This window comes from Salvelinus alpinus, chromosome 14, assembly GCF_045679555.1.
Source record: "Salvelinus alpinus chromosome 14, SLU_Salpinus.1, whole genome shotgun sequence".
NCBI lineage: Eukaryota > Metazoa > Chordata > Actinopteri > Salmoniformes > Salmonidae > Salvelinus > Salvelinus alpinus.
The window spans coordinates 30,774,237-30,793,912 of record NC_092099.1 but is presented as its reverse complement, the minus strand read 5'-3'; the positions used below and the strand labels follow the sequence as shown (position 1 = coordinate 30,793,912).

Below are 19,676 nucleotides of genomic sequence, written 5' to 3'. Positions count from 1 at the left end.
TTGTAGCGTCTTACCCAAGAAGACTCGATTCTATAATCTCTGCCAAAAGTGCTTCAACAAAGTACTGAGTAAAGGGTCTGAATAGTTATGTAAATGTGATATTTCCATTTTTTTTATTTGTTATACATTTGCACAACTTTTTAAAAACCCATTTTTGCTTTTTCATTATGGGGCATATTGTGTAGATTGAGGGGGGAAAATAATAATTGTAGAATAAGGCTGTAACGTAACAAAATGTGGAAAAAGTCAAAGGGTGTGAATACTTTCCGAAGGCATTGTATACACCCGCCCCTCATACAGCCTCCTCCTAACCCTAACATACAAAACACATAGACCCATACACCAGCCCCTCCTAACCGTATCTAACCCTAACATCCACAACACAAACATAGACCCAGTACTGTGTATACACTAGCCCCTCATACAGCCTCTCCTAACCGTATCTAACATCCACAACACAAACATAGACACAGTACTGTGTATACACACCAAACCCGTAACCCGCTAATACTCCGACAGCTCTGTCCTGACCTGCTCATTCACTGACCCACCACCATGTCAACATCCTCTAATAATACCTGACCTACTGCAATTCTTTAGCAGCCATTCTAATTGTTCATGCTCTTCTAGCATAGCGCATCTCTCCTCACGTCCTGATAGCTCAGCATTTAACACCATAGTACCCTTCAAACTCGTCATTAAGCTCGAGACCCTGGGTCTCGACCCCGCCCTGTGCAACTGGGTCCTGGAATTCCTGACGGGCCGCCCCCAGGTGGTGAGGGTAGGTAACAACATCTCCACCCCGCTGATCCTCAACACTGGAGCCCCACAAGGGTGCGTTCTCAGCCCTCTCCTGTACTCCCTGTTCAACCATGACTACGTGGCCATGCACGCCTCCAACTCAATCATCAAGTTTGCACACAACACTACAGTGGTAGGCTTGATTACCAACAACGACGAGATGGCCTACAGGGAGGAGGTGAGGGCCCTCGGAGTGTGGTGTCAGGAAAATAACCTCACACTCAATGTCAACAAAACAAAGGAGATGATCGTGGACTTCAGGAAACAGCAGAGGGAGCAGCCCTCTATCCACATCGACAGGACAGTAGTGGAGAAGGTGGAAAGTTTTAAGTTCCTCGGCGTACACATCACGGACAAACTGAAATGGTCCACCCACACAGACAGTGTGGTGAAGAAGGCGCAGCAGCGCCTCTTCAACCTCAGGAGGCTGAAGAAATTCGGCTTGTCACCAAAAACACTCACAAACTTTTACAGATGCACAATCGAGAGCATCTTGTCGGGCTGTATCACCGCCTGGTACGGCAACTGCTCCACCCACAACCGTAAGGCTCTACAGAGCGTAGTGAGGTCTGCACAACGCATCACCAGGGGCAAAGGACACCTACACCACCCGATGTCACAGGAAGGCCAAAAAGATCATCAAGGACAACAACCACCCGAGCCACTGCCTGTTCACCCCACTATCATTGATAAGGGAATTTATATGTTTAAGGTAATGACTAAAGAATTCCACCCTTGAGATTATGTAACGTATATAATCTAATAATTACGTTTGTCTAATTATTCATTATGTAACATGTATAATGAATTAAAATGATAAACTTCAGTCTAATAATGTTTGGTCGAGACAAGTAGAAATGTGTGTGTGTGTGTGTGTGACTAAGAAAACACAGAGAACAATTTAAACTGTTTATGACCTGACCTGGTTAGAACTCTGAGAAACTTACGACAGGACAGGGAGTCCTGTCAAGGTTCCTCTAATCTCGGGAGGGTGGAACTGCCAGTTGGAAGTGATTGCTTGGAAGTGCCAGCTTGGAAGTGAAAACCTACTGTTTGTGTGTATGTACGTATGAGTTATAAAATGGCATGTCTTTGTATTATGGATTTTAGAACTTTCTCGTGAATAAACTTTACGGACCTTTTGCATAAGCTGAGTCTTTGCCTAATTGTAAACCCAGGGTCTTACAAACCTCTGGGATTAGTCAAAGCTTAAATAATTGTTAGTTATTATCATTGGGATTGAAAATTGTCGTGACAATCATCCAGAAGGCGAGGTCAGTACAGGTGCATCAAAGCGGGGACCGAGTGACTGAAACAGCTTCTATCTCAAGGCCATCAGACTGTTCAACAGCCATCACTAACATTGAGTGGCTGCTGCCAACATACTGACTCATCTCTAGCCACTTTAATAATGAAAAAATGGATGTAATAAATGTATCACTAGCCACTTTAAACAATGCCACTTTATATAATGTTTACACACCCTACATTACTCATCTCATATGTATATACTGTACTCTATGCCATCTCTCATTCATATATTTTTTATATACATATTCTTATTCATTCCTTTACACTTGTGTGTGTATAAGGTAGTTCTTGTGAAATTCTTAGGTTAGATTACTTGTTAGATATTACTGCATGGTCGGAACTAGAAGCACAAGCATTTCCCTACACTCACATTAACATCTGCTAACCATGTGTATGTGACAAATAACATTTTATTTGATATGTCCTCCTTGTGCACACTCCTGATAGATCCTCTCTCCTCGTGCACGCAGTGGTGGAAAAGTACCCAATTGTCATACTTGAGTAAAAGTAAAGTAAAGTAAAGAAGCAGCCTGCCACGTGGGCTTTGTGACGCATATAAACGTTTCTTTGGGGACGTTAACATGTGTGTCTGTGTATAGATCAATGTGCGTGTCACCACCATGGATGCAGAGCTGGAGTTTGCCATTCAGCCCAACACCACCGGCAAACAGCTCTTTGACCAGGTAAGCATGGTTTTAATTCACCTCTCATGCTCACTCACTCACATACAGACTAACTTCATGACCAGGTAAGCATGGGGTTAATTTACTTCTCACTCACGATACTCACTTACAGACTAGCTTAATGACCAGGTAAGCATGGGGTTAACGTACAACAAACACACACTACTGAGTGTCAACAAGGCTGGGAGCTGGACTGGTCTAGTTAAGAGCCTGTGTGTGTGAGAAAAAAAAAATATATATATTAGTTGAAGTCGGAAGTTTAAATACACCTTAGCCAAATACATTTAAACTCAGTTTTTCACAATTCTTGACATTTAATCCGAGTAAAAATTCCGTCTTAGGTCAGTTAAGATCCCCACTTTATTTTGTGAATGTCAGAATAATAGTAGAGAGAATAATTTCTTTCAGCTTTTATTTCTTTCATCACATTCCCAGTGGGACAGAAGTTTACATACACTCAATTAGTATTTGGTAGCATTGCCTTTAAATTGTTGAACTTCCACAAGCTTCCCATAATAAGTTGGATGAATTTTGGCCCATTCCTCCTGACAGAGCTGGTGTAACTGAATCAGGTTTGTAGGCATCCTTGCTCATACACGCTTTTTCAGTTCTGCCCATACATTTTCTATAGGATTGAGGTCAGGGCTTTGTGATGGCCACTCCAATACCTTGACTTTGTTGTCTTTAAGCCATTTTGACACAACTTTGGAAGTATGCTTGGGGTCATTGTCCATTTGGAAGACCCATTTGCGACCAAGCTTCAACTTCCTGACTGATGTCTTGAGATGTTGCTTCAATATTTACACATAATTTTCCTTTCCTCATGATGCCATCTATTTTGTGAAGTACACCAGTCCCTCCTGCAGCAAAGCACCCCCACATGATGTTGTCATCCTTGCTGAGTGGCCTTTCAGGTTATGTCGCTATAGGACTCGTTTTACTGTGGATATAGATACTTTTGTACCTGTTTCCTCCAGCATCTTCACAAGGTCCTTTGCTGTTGTTCTGGGATTGATTTGCACTTTTCGCACCAAAGTACGTTCATGTCTAGGAGACAGAACGGTATGACGGCTGTGTGGACCCATTGTGTTTATACTTGCATACTATTGTTTGTACAGATGAACGCGATACTTTCAGGCATTTGGAAATTGCTCCCAAGGATGAACCAGACTTGGAGGCCTACAATTTTTTTTTTAGGTCCTGGCTGATTTCTTTTGATTTTACCATGATGTCAAGCAAAGAGGCACTGAGTTTGAAGGTAGGCCTTGAACTACATCCACAGGTCCATCTCCAATTGACTCAAATTATGTCAATTAGCCTAACAGAAGCTTCTAAAGCCATGACATCATTTTCTGGAATTTTCCAAGCTGTTTAAAGGCACAGTCGACTTAGTGTATGTAAACTTCTGACCCACTGGAATTGTGATACAGTGAATTACAAGTGAAATAATCTGTCTGTTAACAATTGTTGGAGAAATGACTTGTGTCATGCACAAAGTAGATGCCCTAACCGACTTGCCAAAGCTATACTTTGTTAACAAGAAATTTGTGGAGTGGAGTAGTCATTTGCGGCTCCACTCCAAAGATTGTCTGACAATTCTCCCCAATGCGACTAGATAATTCTGTAGTGTTGGAAGGGAACCCAGCTCTGACTCAACAGGAATCCTCTTCTGTTGACTGGGCTCTGCTGGTTCCCCTCACAGCTCATCAGAGTGTGTGCGACACTCAGTCATTGGACCCCATTGACCTTAACTTACACTTTCACATGCACACTCGGTCATGCTCACTACAACACGCATGCACGTGCGTGCAGACACACACACACTTGTTTAACAATTTATAACCATTCAAAATCCTTTTTTCCCTAAACCTAATTCTGACACCAATTCTACCTTAACCTAAACCCCCTAGAAATAGCATTTGACCTCACAAAATGTTACCAGTTGGTCCAATTTTTGTTTGTTTACTATTCTTGTGGGAACTGCTGGTCCCCACAGGTATAGTTAAACATCTCCACCAACTGCTGTTCGCTGCTGATGGAGCACATCGGGCCTGCTTCAGTCAGTGTTGGACAGCTGGTTTCCATGGTGACTGACAAATACACAGAGAGACATAGAGATCCGGTGAGTCAGGCTTTCTGTCTGTCAGAGTGTGTGTTATAAATACAAAGACAGGAGCAGTGTGTGCATGTGTGCTTAGATACGGACGCCAGTCAGACTAGGATCAACAGTTGGCCCAGTGTAGAGACTCTTTTTGAGAGAGAGTATGTCCGCAGAGCTGAGTGCAACGGAGTGGTTTGTAGTGTGTGTGTGTATTTGCATTTCTGAATTATAGTAAAATGAGCACAATAAAGAAGACTCATTTGATAATTTCATGACGTCAATGATAACATATTTAATCGAATATTACTTGTTTTTCCTATAGCACAAAAATAGGCATCATGGTGATATGCATCAATATTATTATTCACATAGCTACTTCACATACTCATCCACTTCTGCTATTTAGGATCCATTTGTTGAGAGAGTGCTTTCGGGAAGGTATTCAGACCCCTTGACTTTTTTCACATTTTGTTACGTTCCAGTCTTATTCTAAAATGGATGAACTAAAAACAATTCTTCATCAATCTACACACAATACCCCTTAATGACAAAGCGAAAACAGGTTTTTTAGAAATGTTTGCAAATGTATTAAAACTAAACTTTTACAGAAGTATTCAGACCCTTTGCTATGCGACTCGAAATTGAGCTCAGGTGCATCCTGTTTCCATTGGTCATCCTAGAGATGTTTCTACAACTTGGAGTCCACCTGTTGTAAATTCAATTGATTGGACATGATTTGGAAAGGCACACACCTGTCTATATAAGGTCCAACAGTTGACAGTGCATATCAGAGCAAAAACCCAGCCATGAGGTTGAAGGAATGGTCCGTGTAACTCCGAGACAGGATTGTGTCGAGGCACAGATCTGGGGAAGGGTACCAAAACATTTCTGCAGCATTGAAGGTCCCCAGGATCACAGTGGTCTCCATCATTCTTAAATGGAAGAAGCTTGGAACCACCAAGACTCTTCCTAGAGCTGGATGCCTGGCCAAACTGAGCAATCGGAGGAGAAGGGCCTTGGTCAGGGAGGTGACCAAGAACCTGATGGTCACTCTGACAGAGCTCCAGTGTTCCTCTGTGGAGATGAGAGAACCTTCCAGAAAGACAACCATCTCTGCAGCACTCCACCAATCAGGCCTTTTATGTTAGTGGCCAGATTGAAGCCACTCCTCAGTAAAAAGCACATGACAGCCCGATTGGAGTTTGCCAAAAGGCACCGAAAGGACTCTCAGACTATGAGAAACAAGATTATCTGGTCTGATGGAACCAAGATTGAACTGTTTGGCCAGAATGCAAGTGTCACGTCACCTGGCACCATCCCTACGGTCAAGCATGGTGGTGGCAGCATCATGCTGTGGGGATGTTTTTCAGCGGCAGGGACTGGGAGACTAGTCAGGATCGAGGGAAAGATGAACGGAGCAAAGTACAGAGAGATCCTGATCCAGAGCGCTAAGGACCTCAGACTGGGGGTGAAGGTTCACCTTCCAACAGGACAATGACCCTAAGCACACAGCCAAGACAACGCATTGGTGGCTTCGGGACAAGTCTCTGAATGTCCATTAGTGGCCCAGCCAGAGCCTGGACTTGAATCCGATCGAACATCTCTGGAGAGACCTGAAAATAGCTGTGCAGCGATGCTCCCCATCCAACCTGACAGAGCTTGAGAGGATCTGCAGAGAAGAATGGGAGAAACTCCCCAAATACAGGTGTGCCAAGCTTGTTGTGTCATACCCAAGAATACTCGAGGCTGTAATCGCTGCCATAGTTTCTTCAGCAAAGTACTAAGTAAAGGGTCTGAAAACTCATGTAAATGTGATATTTCAGTGATATTTTATGTATATTTGATGTGATATTTTATAAATTTGCAAAAATTTATAAAAAGCTGTTTTTGCCTTGTCATTATTAGGTATTGTGTGTAGATTTGGAAAAAAATTAACAATTTAATCAATTTTAGAGTAAGGCTGTAATGTAACAAAATGTGGAAAAAGTCAAGTGGTCTGAATACTTTCCGAATACACTGTGTGTGTGGGTGGGTGGAATGAACAGATGACTGAAGATGGGACAGCCGGGCAGTCATGCGGTTACGTCTGTTTATCCTGTTAAATGGACAACAATACAACATTTTCTCAGATTGAGCAGCCCCCCACTCCACCCCTATAAAAATACATTGCGATCCTCCACACAATCACATTACACAACAAACACAGTACAATACACTAGCAAGCACCACATTACAACTGTACATCCAACCCCTCCTCTCCAGCCTCCTCTCTCCCTGAGCCCCCATACCTCCCGAAATGTCTCCACACTGTTCATCGCGCAGTGACCATCCCACTTGCTTCAAGATGTCCACCATTGTACCCAAGAAAGCAAAGGTAACTAAATTACTCTTTCCCCGTGGCACACACTTCTGTCTTCATGAAGTGCTTTGAGAGACTAGTCAAGGATCATATCACCTCTACCTTACCTGACACCCTAGTCCACTTCAATTTGCTTACCGCCCCAATAGATCCACAGACGATGCCATTGCACTGCCCTATCCCATCTGGACAAGAGGAATACCTATGTCAGAATGCTGTTCATTGATTATAGCTCAGCCTTCAACACCATACTAACCCCGCCCTGTGCAACTGGGTCCTGGACTTCCTTACGGGCCACCCCTAGGTGGTGAAGGTAGGAAACAACACCTCCACTTCACTGATCCTCAACACAGGGGCCCCACAAGGGTGCATGCTCAGCCCCCTCCTGTACTCCCTGTTCACCCATAACTACGTGGCCACGCACGCCTCCAACTCAATCATCAAGTTTGCAGATGACACAACAGTATTAGGCCTGATTTCCATCAATGACGAGACAGCCTACAGGGAGGAGGTGAGGGCCCTGGCGGAGTGGTGCCAGGAAAATAACCTCCCCCTCTTCGTCAACAAAACAAAGTAGCTGATCGTGCACATCAGGAAACAGCAAAGGGAGCATGCCCCTATCCACATCAACGGAACCGCAGTGGAGTTTCAAGTTCCTCTGCATACACATCACTGACAAACTGAAATGGTCCACCCACACAGACAGTGTGGTGAAGAAGGCGCAACAGCGCCTCTTCAACCTCAGGAGGCTGAAGAAATTTAGCTTGGCCCCTAAGGCCCTCAAACCTTTACAGATGCACAATTGAGAGCATCCCGTTGGGCTGTATCACCGCCCGGTACAGCAACTGTACTGCTCGCAACCACAGGGCTCTCCAGAGGGTGGTGTGGTCTGCCCAACGCATCACTGGGGGCACACTGCCTGCCCTCCAGGACACCTACAGCACCCAATGTCACAGGAAGGCCAAAAAGATCATCAAGGATATCAACCACCCGCGCCACGGCCTGTTCACTCCCCTACCATCCAGAAGGCGAGGTCAGTACAGGTGCATCAAAGCTGGGACTGAGAGATTGAAAAACAGCTTCTATCTCAAGGCCATCAGACTGTTAAATAGCCATCACTAGCCGGCTACCACCCGTTTACTCAACCCTGCACCTTAGAGGCTGCTGCCCTATATACATGGAATCACTGGCCACTTTAATAATGGATCACTAGTCACTTTTTAATAATGTTTACATGCTGCTTTACTCATCTCATATGTATATACTGTATTCTATTCTACTGTATTTTAGTCAGTACCACTCCGACATTGCTCATCCTAATATTTATATATTTCCTAATTCCATTCTTTTACTTTTTAGGTTTGTGTGTTGTGAATTGTTAGGTACTACTGCACTGTTGGAGCTAGGAACACAAGCATTTCGCTACACCCGCAATAACATCTACTAAATATGTGTATGTGACCAATAAGATTTGATTTTAATGATAACTCTGGGTTTGTTGCCCCTGGTTCCTTCTTGTTAGCCATATTGCCAACTTGGCCTTCCAAACAAAGTTCAACATTGCTTGAATACCTCGGCCCCATTCCATACATCCCCACAGAGAAGACCACCCTCAACCTCACACACACAACCCACCTATAGATAGCCTGCTAATCATTGATGCATTTTGTGTTTTCAGGTGGTGAAGACAGTGGGCCTCCGGGAGGTGTGGTTCTTTGGCCTGCAGTACACAGACAGTAAAGGTTACAGCACGTGGCTCAAACTCAATAAGAAGGTGACGCAGCAGGATGTAAAGAAGGAGAACCCTCTGCAGTTCAAGTTCAGAGCCAAGTTCTTCCCTGAGGACGTGTCTGAGGAACTCATCCAGGAGATTACGCAGAGACTCTTCTTCCTGCAGGTAACACACACACACACACACACACACACACACACACACACACACACACACACACACACACACACACACACACACACACACACACACACACACACACACACACACACACACACACACACACACACACACACACACAGTTCTACAGTGTGTCCTTTGTACTCACAATGTACATTGCAGATCCAAACAAAGAATTCAAACAAGCATGTGTGTGTTCCCTGCCCATTCCAGGTGAAGGAGGCCATCCTGAACGATGAGAACTACTGTCCTCCAGAGACTGCCGTGTTGCTGGCCTCCTACTCTGTCCAGGCCAAGTATGCAGACTACAACAGAGACGTCCACAAGCCTGGTTACCTCACCTCCGACCGCCTGCTGCCACAGAGGTCTGTACCTCATACCCATTCCTCTGTTCCCTTTCTGTTCCCTCTCTGTCCCCCTCAGAGGTAGTGTGTTCTTTCTTAAATGAGCTGTTCTTTAGTAAAGTGGCTCAACTCCCTCACAATAAATCTGTTCGGTCTTTTGATGCCAGGCCTCTACTGTGGCTCTGTTTGAATAACCCTGTGTGTGTTCTGCAGAGTGTTGGAGCAGCATAAGTTGACTAAGGAACAGTGGGAGGACAGAATACAGACCTGGCATGAGGAACACACAGGCATGCTCAGGTAGGTCTGTGTATGAGGGTCTCTGTCTGTGTGTGTGTGTGGCTTTGTATGAGGGTGTTTGTATCACACTTTCTCCTCTACATAAGTTATAACTTTCTAATGTGTGTTTGTGTACACAGAGAGGACTCAGTGATGGAGTATCTGAAGATAGCCCAGGACCTGGAAATGTATGGAGTCAACTACTTTGAGATCAAGAACAAGAAGGGAACCGAGTTGTGGCTGGGTGTGGATGCACTGGGACTCAATATCTACGAACATGAGGACAAGTACGCAATACTGATTTATACAATGTGGAATAATTATTTGTCCACTTATTTATTTGATATACTCCATGACACTATCGCCCTCTGATGGCCATGGATGGTACCTCTAGTTTCGTTTTGTACTACTCTGACATCAAAACAAATGTTATTAGTCACATGCGCCAAATACAACAGGTGTAGACCTTACAGTGAAATACTTACTTGCGAGCCCCTAACCAACAGCGCAGTTTAAAAAAATACGGATAAGAATAAGAAATAAAAGTAACAAGTAATGTACTGTAGATAGGTAGTTATCTTCCCATTGCATATTACTGTACTAGCATAGTGTTGAGACAGTCTGTGTTTTCCCTTCCCTCCTCCCCAGGTTGACACCAAAGATTGGCTTCCCCTGGAGCGAGATCAGAAACATCTCCTTCAACGACAAAAAGTTTGTCATCAAACCCATCGACAAGAAAGCCCCAGTAAGTCCGTCTACCGGGAAGGTAGGGGATCCGTCTACCGGGAAGGTAGGGGATCAGTCTACCGGGAAGGTAGGGGATCCGTCTACCGGGAAGGTAGGGGATCCGTCTACCGGGAAGGTAGGGGACGGTGGGAGGAAATAATACAACACAATGTACAATAAACAATGAGAATATAATAATAATATTGGAGTAGAGTTGTCCACCCCTGTTCTCCACCTTGCACTGTCTGTAAATGACCTGTAAATTGAGTTAACCCCTACCTCTTCCCTGTTCTCCACCTTGCACTGTCTGTAAATGACCTGTAAATTGAGTTAACCCCTTCCTCTTCCCTGTTCTCCACCTTGCACTGTCTGTAAATTACCTGTAAATTGAGTTAACCCCTTCCTCTTCCCTGTTCTCCACCTTGCACTGTCTGTAAATGACCTGTAAATTGAGTTAACCCCTTCCTCTTCCCTGTTCTCCACCTTGCACTGTCTGTAAATGACCTGTAAATTGAGTTAACCCCTTCCTCTTCCCTGTTCTCCACCTTGCACTGTCTGTAAATGACCTGTAAATTGAGTTAACCCCTTCCTCTTCCCTGTTCTCCCCTCCTCCTCTCCCTGCAGGACTTTGTGTTCTACGCGCCACGGTTGCGGATCAACAAGCGTGTCCTGGCGCTGTGCATGGGGAACCACGAACTGTACATGAGGAGGAGGAAGCCTGACACCATCGAGGTGCAGCAGATGAAGGCCCAGGCCCGGGAGGAGAAACACCACAAACAGATGGAGAGGTACAGTACTGGGCGAACACATGCAGACATGTGGTTGTGATTCTGACCAGAAGGGGCAGCATTGTATTAAAATATGTCTGGTCTGCATTAGAACCACGAAAAAGGTAAATCTCTGTATTTATTTGATTCCCAAACGGGGAAATGAAATGAAAATGAGATACAAGTCTGATCTACTATCCTGACAGCTGCTCTCTGAAGATCAGGATGGTCTTCAGACTGCATATCTCTGTATGCAGTGGTGTAAAAATACTTTAATGGACTATTTACGTAGTTTTGGGGGGTATCTGTACTTTACTATTTATATTTTTGACAACTTTTTACTTTTACTTCATTACATTCCGAAAGAAAATATGTACTTTTTACTCCCATACAGTTTCCCTGAAACCAAAAGGTACTCGTTAAATTTCAAATGCTCAGACAGAACAGAATTATCCAATTCACACACCTATCAATATAACGCGTTGTCATCCCTACTGTCCCTGATCTGGCGGACTCACTAAACACAAATATATATACTGTGTTTGTAATTAATGTATGAGTGTTGGAGTGTGCCTTTGTCTGTTCATAAAAACATATATTTTTTAATTGTGCCATCTGGTTTGCTTAATATAAGGAATTTTATGTATAGCTTTTACTTTTTCACTTTTACTCAAGTATGACAATTTAGTAGTTTTTCCAATACTGTTATGTGCATTTTTGTGTGTCTTGTCTTTTTGTAAAGCATCTCAGAATGTTGTACCTGTTTTGTGATGATAATATTTTATACATAAAAATATAGTTTGATATTGAATATTATTTATATATATATATATTCTACAATTAGTTTAATTAATTAGAATATATTATTAGCCCAGGCATGTTCATCGTCTTTTGTTTTACAGAGCCCAGCTAGAAAACGAGAAGAAAAAACGAGCGCACGCAGAGAAAGAGAGGGAGAAGATGGAGAAAGAGAAGGATGAGCTGATCGAGAGACTCAGACAGATTGAGGAACAGACGCTAAAGGCCCAGAAAGGTATCCACACACACACACACACACACACACACACACACACACACACACACACACACACACACACACACACACACACACACACACACACACACACACACACGCTAAGGATACAACTTCAGAGGAAAAATTACTGATTTGCATTCTCTCACTTACTTTTAAATGTCATAGGTTAACCTTGCAAGCAACACCTTGGTGTTACACTAAAGGAGTCCGCGTGCTTCCAAGCCGAAACAATTCTCAAGAGTTTGTATATATATTATGACGACATTTTGTGCCATTTTTGTTCATTCTAGACTTTTTTTCGGCTGTTCTGCCACACTGAAAAAATAATAATACTGCACCAAACAACTTAGTTAGATGTAAAATTGCACTACTAAGATCTCCTTGTCAAAAATGTCAAAATTAATGACAGATTATGACAGAGTTATTTGACAGAGTTATTTTTTGACAGAGTTATATGACAGAGTTATTTTCGATTAATTCTGACTATTTTTAGGAAATGTATACTGTCTACGGCGTCTCAAAATGGACGCCTTTTTATAGTTTTTCAAGGGAAGGTCTTTTAAGGGAGTATGCGAGCACATTCATTCGGTTCAGCTAGCTGAGGCGCCAGCCGAACTGAAGCATGCTGACGCCTTAACACCCAATGTAGTACACAACTGGTGTTCAGACACTCAATTACCACAGAACAAGTTCACAGCTACACAATTTGCATCCTAGCCTCTTATCAGGAGGAGTGAGGAATGGGATATCAGTTAGAGATGGGCATAGGATGACACTGCCAGCTGTTATATCATGTTACGGGAACATTCTCTCTATTGTTGGCCCTTGACTTGTTGCACCACAGCTTTTCTGTTAGGACAGGACATAGCATACAAGTATTAGCCATTGAGGCTGTAGTGCCGACATTATGGTGCCTCTAGAAATCTGTTTTTATAATATAGATGAGGCCTTTCTCAGGTAAACACTGTCATTCCATTGGAGATTATTTGAGTACTCCTCTTGTTTCATAACATATATAGATTGTGTGAATGTATGTCAGGAAAGATGGGTGCGATTCTTGCTCAGATCGGAGTATATTTGTCATAAATTGTTGTCCTTTGTGTGTGTATCTTTGTCTGTCTCTGTCTGTGTCGTTCTGTGCATGCTCATACAGAGCTGGAGGATCAGACACGCAGGGCCCTGGAGTTGGACCAGGAGAGGAAGAGAGCGAAGGAGGAGGCAGAGAGGTTGGAGAAAGAGAAACAGGCAGCAGAGGAGGCCAAGGCAGCGCTGGTTCAACAGGCTGCTGACCAGATGAAGAACCAGGAACAACTGGTAACACATCACATCACCAGTCTGGGTCACGCTTTGGATCAGGGCCCCGTTTACTGAACATACTTTCAGTGCATACTTCTTTCCTTGAAAAAAAATCACTGATCTTATATGAAATGATTAGTGAATGCAATATGATAAGACACCTTACTCTGCTTTCTATTTATTGATTACGTCAAGGAAGGATAGGTCTTAGTGTAGTTAACCATGTAAATATACCTACTGTAGGCAGGTATACAGTAATTCTCTAAGTCAACAATCTCCTCTGAATTGTGCAATTATCACACTAAAACAGTTGTAAATTCTCTATTCTACATTATAAACTGGGTGGTTCGAGCCCTGAATGCTGATTGGTTGACAGCCGTGTTATTTCAGACGGAATAACACAGGTATTTTTATTTATTTAACCTTCATTTAACTAGGCAAGTATGACAGCATTTATTTTTACTGCCGTAATTACATTGGTAACCAGTTTAGAATAGCAATAAGGCACCTCGGGTTTGTGCTATATGGCCAATATACTGCTGCTAAGGGCTGTATGCAGGCACTCTGCGTTGCGTCGTGCTTAAGAACAGCCCTTAACCATAGTATATTGGCCATATACCACAAACCCCTGAGGTGCCTTATTGCTTAGACATATCATCACTGTAATAACCCTGTCCCTGCTCTATTATCACCATGTCAATACATACAGTTGTATGTAAATAAGTGAGACTGACTTTTGTAAACACCTCCTCTGGTCACACTAGATTTTATGGATGGTTTTACTAGCATTCCACAGGTGATTTGGTTATTCCTCATCTTGGTATTTAACTTGACATGCCTAAGCCCAACGCATAGCTCAACTTTGTGCTTCAGCTCCAAATGACTGATTATTGTCTTATTTAGAGATAGTCATTGGTTTAAAGGGATAGTTCACCCAAATTACAAAATAACATATTGCTTTCCTTACTCTGTGAGCAGTTTATGGCAAAGGTATGACAGCAATCCATGCTTTGATTTTGTTTACCTGGTTACTGTTTCTGGCCATTGTGGCACAACTCCAATGCAAGTCATGCACGTCATGTCCAAATCATCCTAAAATATCAAAAAATGTATTGTATAGCTCAATGAAGTTGCAAGTAGATGATTTGGACATACATTTGATTTGATTTGTGGCCAGGTAAACAATAGCGAAGCATGAATTGCTGGCACACCTTCTCCATAGACTGCTTACAGGGTAAGGAAACCAAAATGTAATTTGGGCGAACTATCTCTTTATGCGTAGGGAAATAACATTGATGCATTTGGTTTGATGCTGTGTTGGAAGGCCCTGAGGCAGTAACCTTTTTAGAGTGCTGACAGATATGTGCGATTGAGTTGTTAATGGGGGGAATTCTATCCTCTCACCAGCCTATCTCTCTCTGGTATTCCAGGTAATATTTCATAGGTGGTATACCATGATAACAGTAGTCACCACAGAACCATTTGTCAATTTATATTGATATTGGTTGGTCATTAAGTTTAATGTGGAGGAGAGTGGGCCATGGCCAACTCTTGCAGTCTGGTGGCCAGTGTGTTGGGGTGTGTGTGTGTGACAGAAGGGTGTCTTGTGCTTGTTGCTCGCAGGCCGCTGAGCTAGGAGAATTCACCGCCAAAATCGCTCTGCTTGAGGAGGCCAAAAGGAAAAAGGAAGAGGAAGCGACAGAATGGCAACACAAAGTAACAGTTACCTCCTCTACCTCTCCCTGACTCCCGCATGCCCCCTGCGCTTACTGAACTAATGCATTATTATAATGGTCTCTGTGTCTAAATGTGTGGGTGTCTGTGACCTCAAACCAAATCATATAACAGCTTTCATAAAATGACTTCAAAAAGTTTTGTGTATGTGTGGGAGCTGAGGTTGAAATTGTGGGAGAGGATTTTTTTTCATTGTGTGTGTCTGTCCTTTTTATTTGCATGTTAACCCGTTACTGTGTGCATGAATGTTTTACTGCTTTTTACAAGTCTCTGGCCTGCTCAGGCCCTACACGTGCATTACCTTTAAATACAGATGTCCCTGTCTTTTGGCAAATGTATCTTAAAATGTGTTGGTGTATGAGTTTGTGTGTGAAAGCAAGAGTGTTTGTTCTACCTGTTGTGGATCCAAATAGAGTATTGAAATGTGTCAGTACTGTGTGATAGTTATATACGATACAATAGATAAGCACTTTATTGAACGCCAAGTGACAGTATTTCGCACATTAACCACATTAACCCCTCCCCACTAGGCCATCTCAGCCCAGGAGGACCTGGAGAAGACTAAAGAGGAGCTGAAGTCTGTGATGTCATCACCCCCTGCGCCAGAGCACGATGAGGAGGATGAGACGAACGCTGAGGGTAGCACCGAGCTGCACAGTGATGGGGTCACCAGCCACCACAGCGAGGAGGAACGTATCACAGAGGCCCAGAAGAACGAACGCGTCAAGGAACAGCTGCAGGTAGGCTAATGAAGACATGGCCTCACTTACATTTAACATTTTAGTCATTTAGCAGACGCTCTCTCCAGAGCGACTTACTGTACAATTAGTGCATTCCTCTTCAGATAGCTAGGTGAGGCAACAATACATCACAATGGTCCTCTGTAGCTCAGTGGGTAGAGCATGGCTCTTGCAACGCCAAGATAGTGGGTTCAATTCCTGGAATTACCCCTATGTGAGAAAAGGTTGTACTCTATGGATGTTGAAGAGCATTAACCTGCAGGAGCGTGTCACCGTGTTGATGTTTGCAGAGAACGACAGGGTGTTGTCCAGGGTCACGCCAAGGTTCTTTGCACTCTGGGAGGGGGACACCGAGGAATTGTCAACCGTGATGGAGAGGTCATGGAGCGGGCAGGCCTTTCCCAGAGCAGCTCTGTTTTGTTGAGCTTGAGGTGGTGGTCAGACATCCAAGCTGAGATGTCTGCCAGGCAGGCAGAGATGCGTGTTGCCACCTGGGTGTCAGAAGGGAGGGAAGCAGAAGAGTAGTTGAGTGTCATCCGCATAGCAATCATCATAGAGACCATGACCATGTCATATGACTGTTGAGAGACTTGGTGTAAAGAGAATGGTGATGATGTAAAGAGAAAAAAAACTTGGTGAAAAGAGGATGAGCGCCTAGAACCGAGCCCACGGGAACACCAGTAGTGAGAGCACGTGGTGCAGACACAGATCCTCTCAACGCCACCTGGTAGTAGTGACCTGCCAGGTAGGATGCAATCCAGGAGTGTGCAGAAGCCTAAGATGCCATTAGGATGGATAGACCCCTAGAAGCTCAAACTATCAACTGCAAAAAAAATTAGGGTTATGGTTAGGCCAAGTGTTTGGGTTAATGGATCAACAATTTGCTGATAATTTGTTGAACTATAGACCCTGTCTGCAACTATCAAAATGAAGTGTTCTCTCTCTTCCCCTCTCCCTCTGTCAGGCTCTGAGTTCAGAGTTGGCCCAGGCGAGGGACGACACCAAGAAGACCCAGAATGACATGCTACATGCGGAGAACGTGAAGGCTGGGAGGGACAAGTACAAGACCCTGCGTCAGATCCGCCAGGGCAACACCAAGCAGCGCATCGACGAGTTTGAGTCCATGTGAGAGACCTCGCCCTCCCACCCTTGCATTGCCACGACAACGGCTTGTTTTTGTGTACAGCAAAACCTGCCCGTTCCCGTCCCATTCCCCCAAATCCCTACTTGCAAAAAGGCCAGAGGTGTGTGGATTCAATGTCCCGCTAACTATGCCTTGCCAAAGCTCTGCCCACTAGCGGATGGCCAATCAAACTGCTCCATGCTTAGAGCTCTGCCTAACCACATCTGGAATCGCCTAATCTGGAATGGCAAGCAACATACTGTCGAAGCGAACTTCTCCATGAGCAAAGGGTAATTTAATGCTTGCATGTCTGATGTAAGAATGGATAGAGAAATTGGTTGATATCTTGCTTTTATTGAGAGGGAACAATTGCAGTTTAACTTTTTGATGTCGCTGGCAAGCTTGTATGTAAAGCTTTAAATACCGTACCTTACCGTTTATTTGTTTGCCATTAGATGAAGAATTCTAATAGTTTTCTTTTTTTAACAAAACAGCCTTATTTGCCTCATTTAATTTCGGCTTCATATTTAACTGTGGTGAGTTAGCTGTTCTCTAGTCAGTCATGGGTCAGCTGGTGTTGAACCAGTGGTTTAATTCCTCCAGAATTTGACAACAGCGTTTATCTGTTCGTTCTGACCTATACCTTTGTGTCGTTTATCGTCCATTGAAGCATTTATCATTTATTTATTTTCGTTCACAATAAAGATTCCATGTATATTTCTTATTTCCAGTCAGTCAGTGTTCATCCCCAGGTTGAATGAGGTAAAACCAAATGGGAGGGAAGCAGCAGTCCAATATTATATGGATGGAGTGATATGATGAACTGTTTATTTTGAACATTCCAGATTCATCACCTTCCAGACATGTAAGAATGGGGAAAATAAAAGAACCACAAAACCGCCCTAGCCACGTTGGTTTTCTAAATCAAGGTTATGTAAGGAATGATCAGGTCAGCCACCTCCTTGAATTTACAACTGGTGTTTCTGCTGAAAGGAAAAAACAGTTATTAAATTGTAAATATCAATAGTTTTATCCTTATGTACTTTACTAACCTTTATCATCTTGAGATAACTTTCAACCCATTAATCATTAGTTAAAAACATTTAAAAAATAAAAATGTAATGTTGTAGTAACTTTTCCAGAGATATTACCTTTCATATAGGGTTGTCGAAAGATGACGACACATTATAGGCTATTCATTCAACTTTATCACCACAGTAAGTGTAACATCCGTTTGATTTTACATTTCAGATGTCAGAGTGCCTTCGGGAAAGTATTCAGATCCCTTGACTTGTTTCACATTTTGTTACATTATAGCTTTATTCTAAAATGTATTAAATAGTTTTTTACCCTCATCAAACAGTACCCCATAATGACTAAGCAAAAACAGGTTTGCTAATTTATTTTAACAAATTAAAACAACTGAAATATACTTTATTGAAGCACCTGTGGCAGCGATTTACAGCATCGAGTCTTCTTGGGTATGACGCTACGAGCTCGGCACACCTGTATTTGGGGAGTTTCTCCCATTCTTCTATGCAGAGTCTTTGTGGTTCCAAATTTCTTTCATTTAGGAATGATGGAGGGTGCTGTGTTCTTGGGGATCTTCAATGCTGCAAAAATGTCTTGGTACCCTTTCCCAGATCTGTGCCACGGCACTATCCTGTCTCTGAGCTCTACAGACAATTCCTTCGGCCTCATGGGTTGGTTTTTGCTCTGACGTGCACTGTCAACTGTGGGACCTTATATAAACAAGCGTGTGCCTTTCCAAATCATGTCCATTCAATTGAATTTACCACAAGTGGACTCCAATCAAGTTGTAGAAAAATCTAAAGGATGATCAATGGAAACAGGATGCACCAGAGCTCAATTTTGAGTCTCATGGCAAAGGGTCTGAATACTTACAGTACCGGTCAAAAGTTTGGACACACCTACTCATTCAAGGATTTTTCTTTATTTTGTACTATTTTGTACATTGTAGAATAATAGTGAAGACATCAAAACTATGAAATAACACATATGGAATCATGTAGTAACCAAAAAAGTGTTCAACAAATCAAAATATACATTATATTTGAAATTCTTCAAAGTAGCCACCCTTTGCGTTGATGACAGCTGAGCACACTCTTGGCATTCTCTCAACCAGCTTCATCAGGAATGCTTTTCCAACAGTCTTGAAGGAGTTCCCACATACCCTAAGCACTTGTTGGCTGCTTTTCCTTCACTCGCCGGTCCAACTCATCCCAAACCATCTCAACTGGGTTGAGGTCGGGTGATTTTGGAGGCCAGGTCATCTGATGCAGCACTCCATCACTCTTGGTCAAATAGCCCTTATACAGTCTGGAGGTGTGTTTTGGGTCATTGTCCAGTTGAAAAACAAATGATAGTCCCACTAAGTGCAAACCACATTGGATGGAGTATCGCTGCAGAATGCTGTGCTAGCCATACTGGTTAAGTGTGCCTTGAA

At 43.2% G+C, this 19,676-nt stretch overlaps 1 protein-coding gene across 5 annotated transcripts in view; it reads left to right on the top strand.

Annotated features, from left to right (window-relative positions):
• LOC139538759 (radixin-like) overlaps nucleotides 1-17,926 on the top strand; it is a 32,177-nt gene extending 14,251 nt beyond the window's left edge. For 2 of the 5 annotated variants that reach the window (XM_071341159.1, XM_071341158.1), the window contains 12 exons: nucleotides 2,712-2,795; nucleotides 8,934-9,152; nucleotides 9,381-9,532; nucleotides 9,725-9,808; nucleotides 9,928-10,074; nucleotides 10,436-10,532; nucleotides 11,138-11,301; nucleotides 12,183-12,313; nucleotides 13,470-13,630; nucleotides 15,236-15,328; nucleotides 15,877-16,086; nucleotides 17,051-17,926. In XM_071341159.1, coding sequence (XP_071197260.1) covers nucleotides 2,712-2,795; nucleotides 8,934-9,152; nucleotides 9,381-9,532; nucleotides 9,725-9,808; nucleotides 9,928-10,074; nucleotides 10,436-10,532; nucleotides 11,138-11,301; nucleotides 12,183-12,313; nucleotides 13,470-13,630; nucleotides 15,236-15,328; nucleotides 15,877-16,086; nucleotides 17,051-17,215 — 1,707 coding nt within the window. In that variant the 3' untranslated portion in view covers nucleotides 17,216-17,926. Of the gene's footprint in view, nucleotides 1-2,711; nucleotides 2,796-4,791; nucleotides 4,918-8,933; nucleotides 9,153-9,380; nucleotides 9,533-9,724; nucleotides 9,809-9,927; nucleotides 10,075-10,435; nucleotides 10,533-11,137; nucleotides 11,302-12,182; nucleotides 12,314-13,469; nucleotides 13,631-15,235; nucleotides 15,329-15,876; nucleotides 16,087-17,050 lie in introns of those variants that run through there. The other 3 variants (XM_071341160.1, XM_071341161.1, XM_071341162.1) reach the window with 3 other exon arrangements.
• The last annotated feature ends 1,750 nt before the right edge of the window (nucleotides 17,927-19,676 follow it).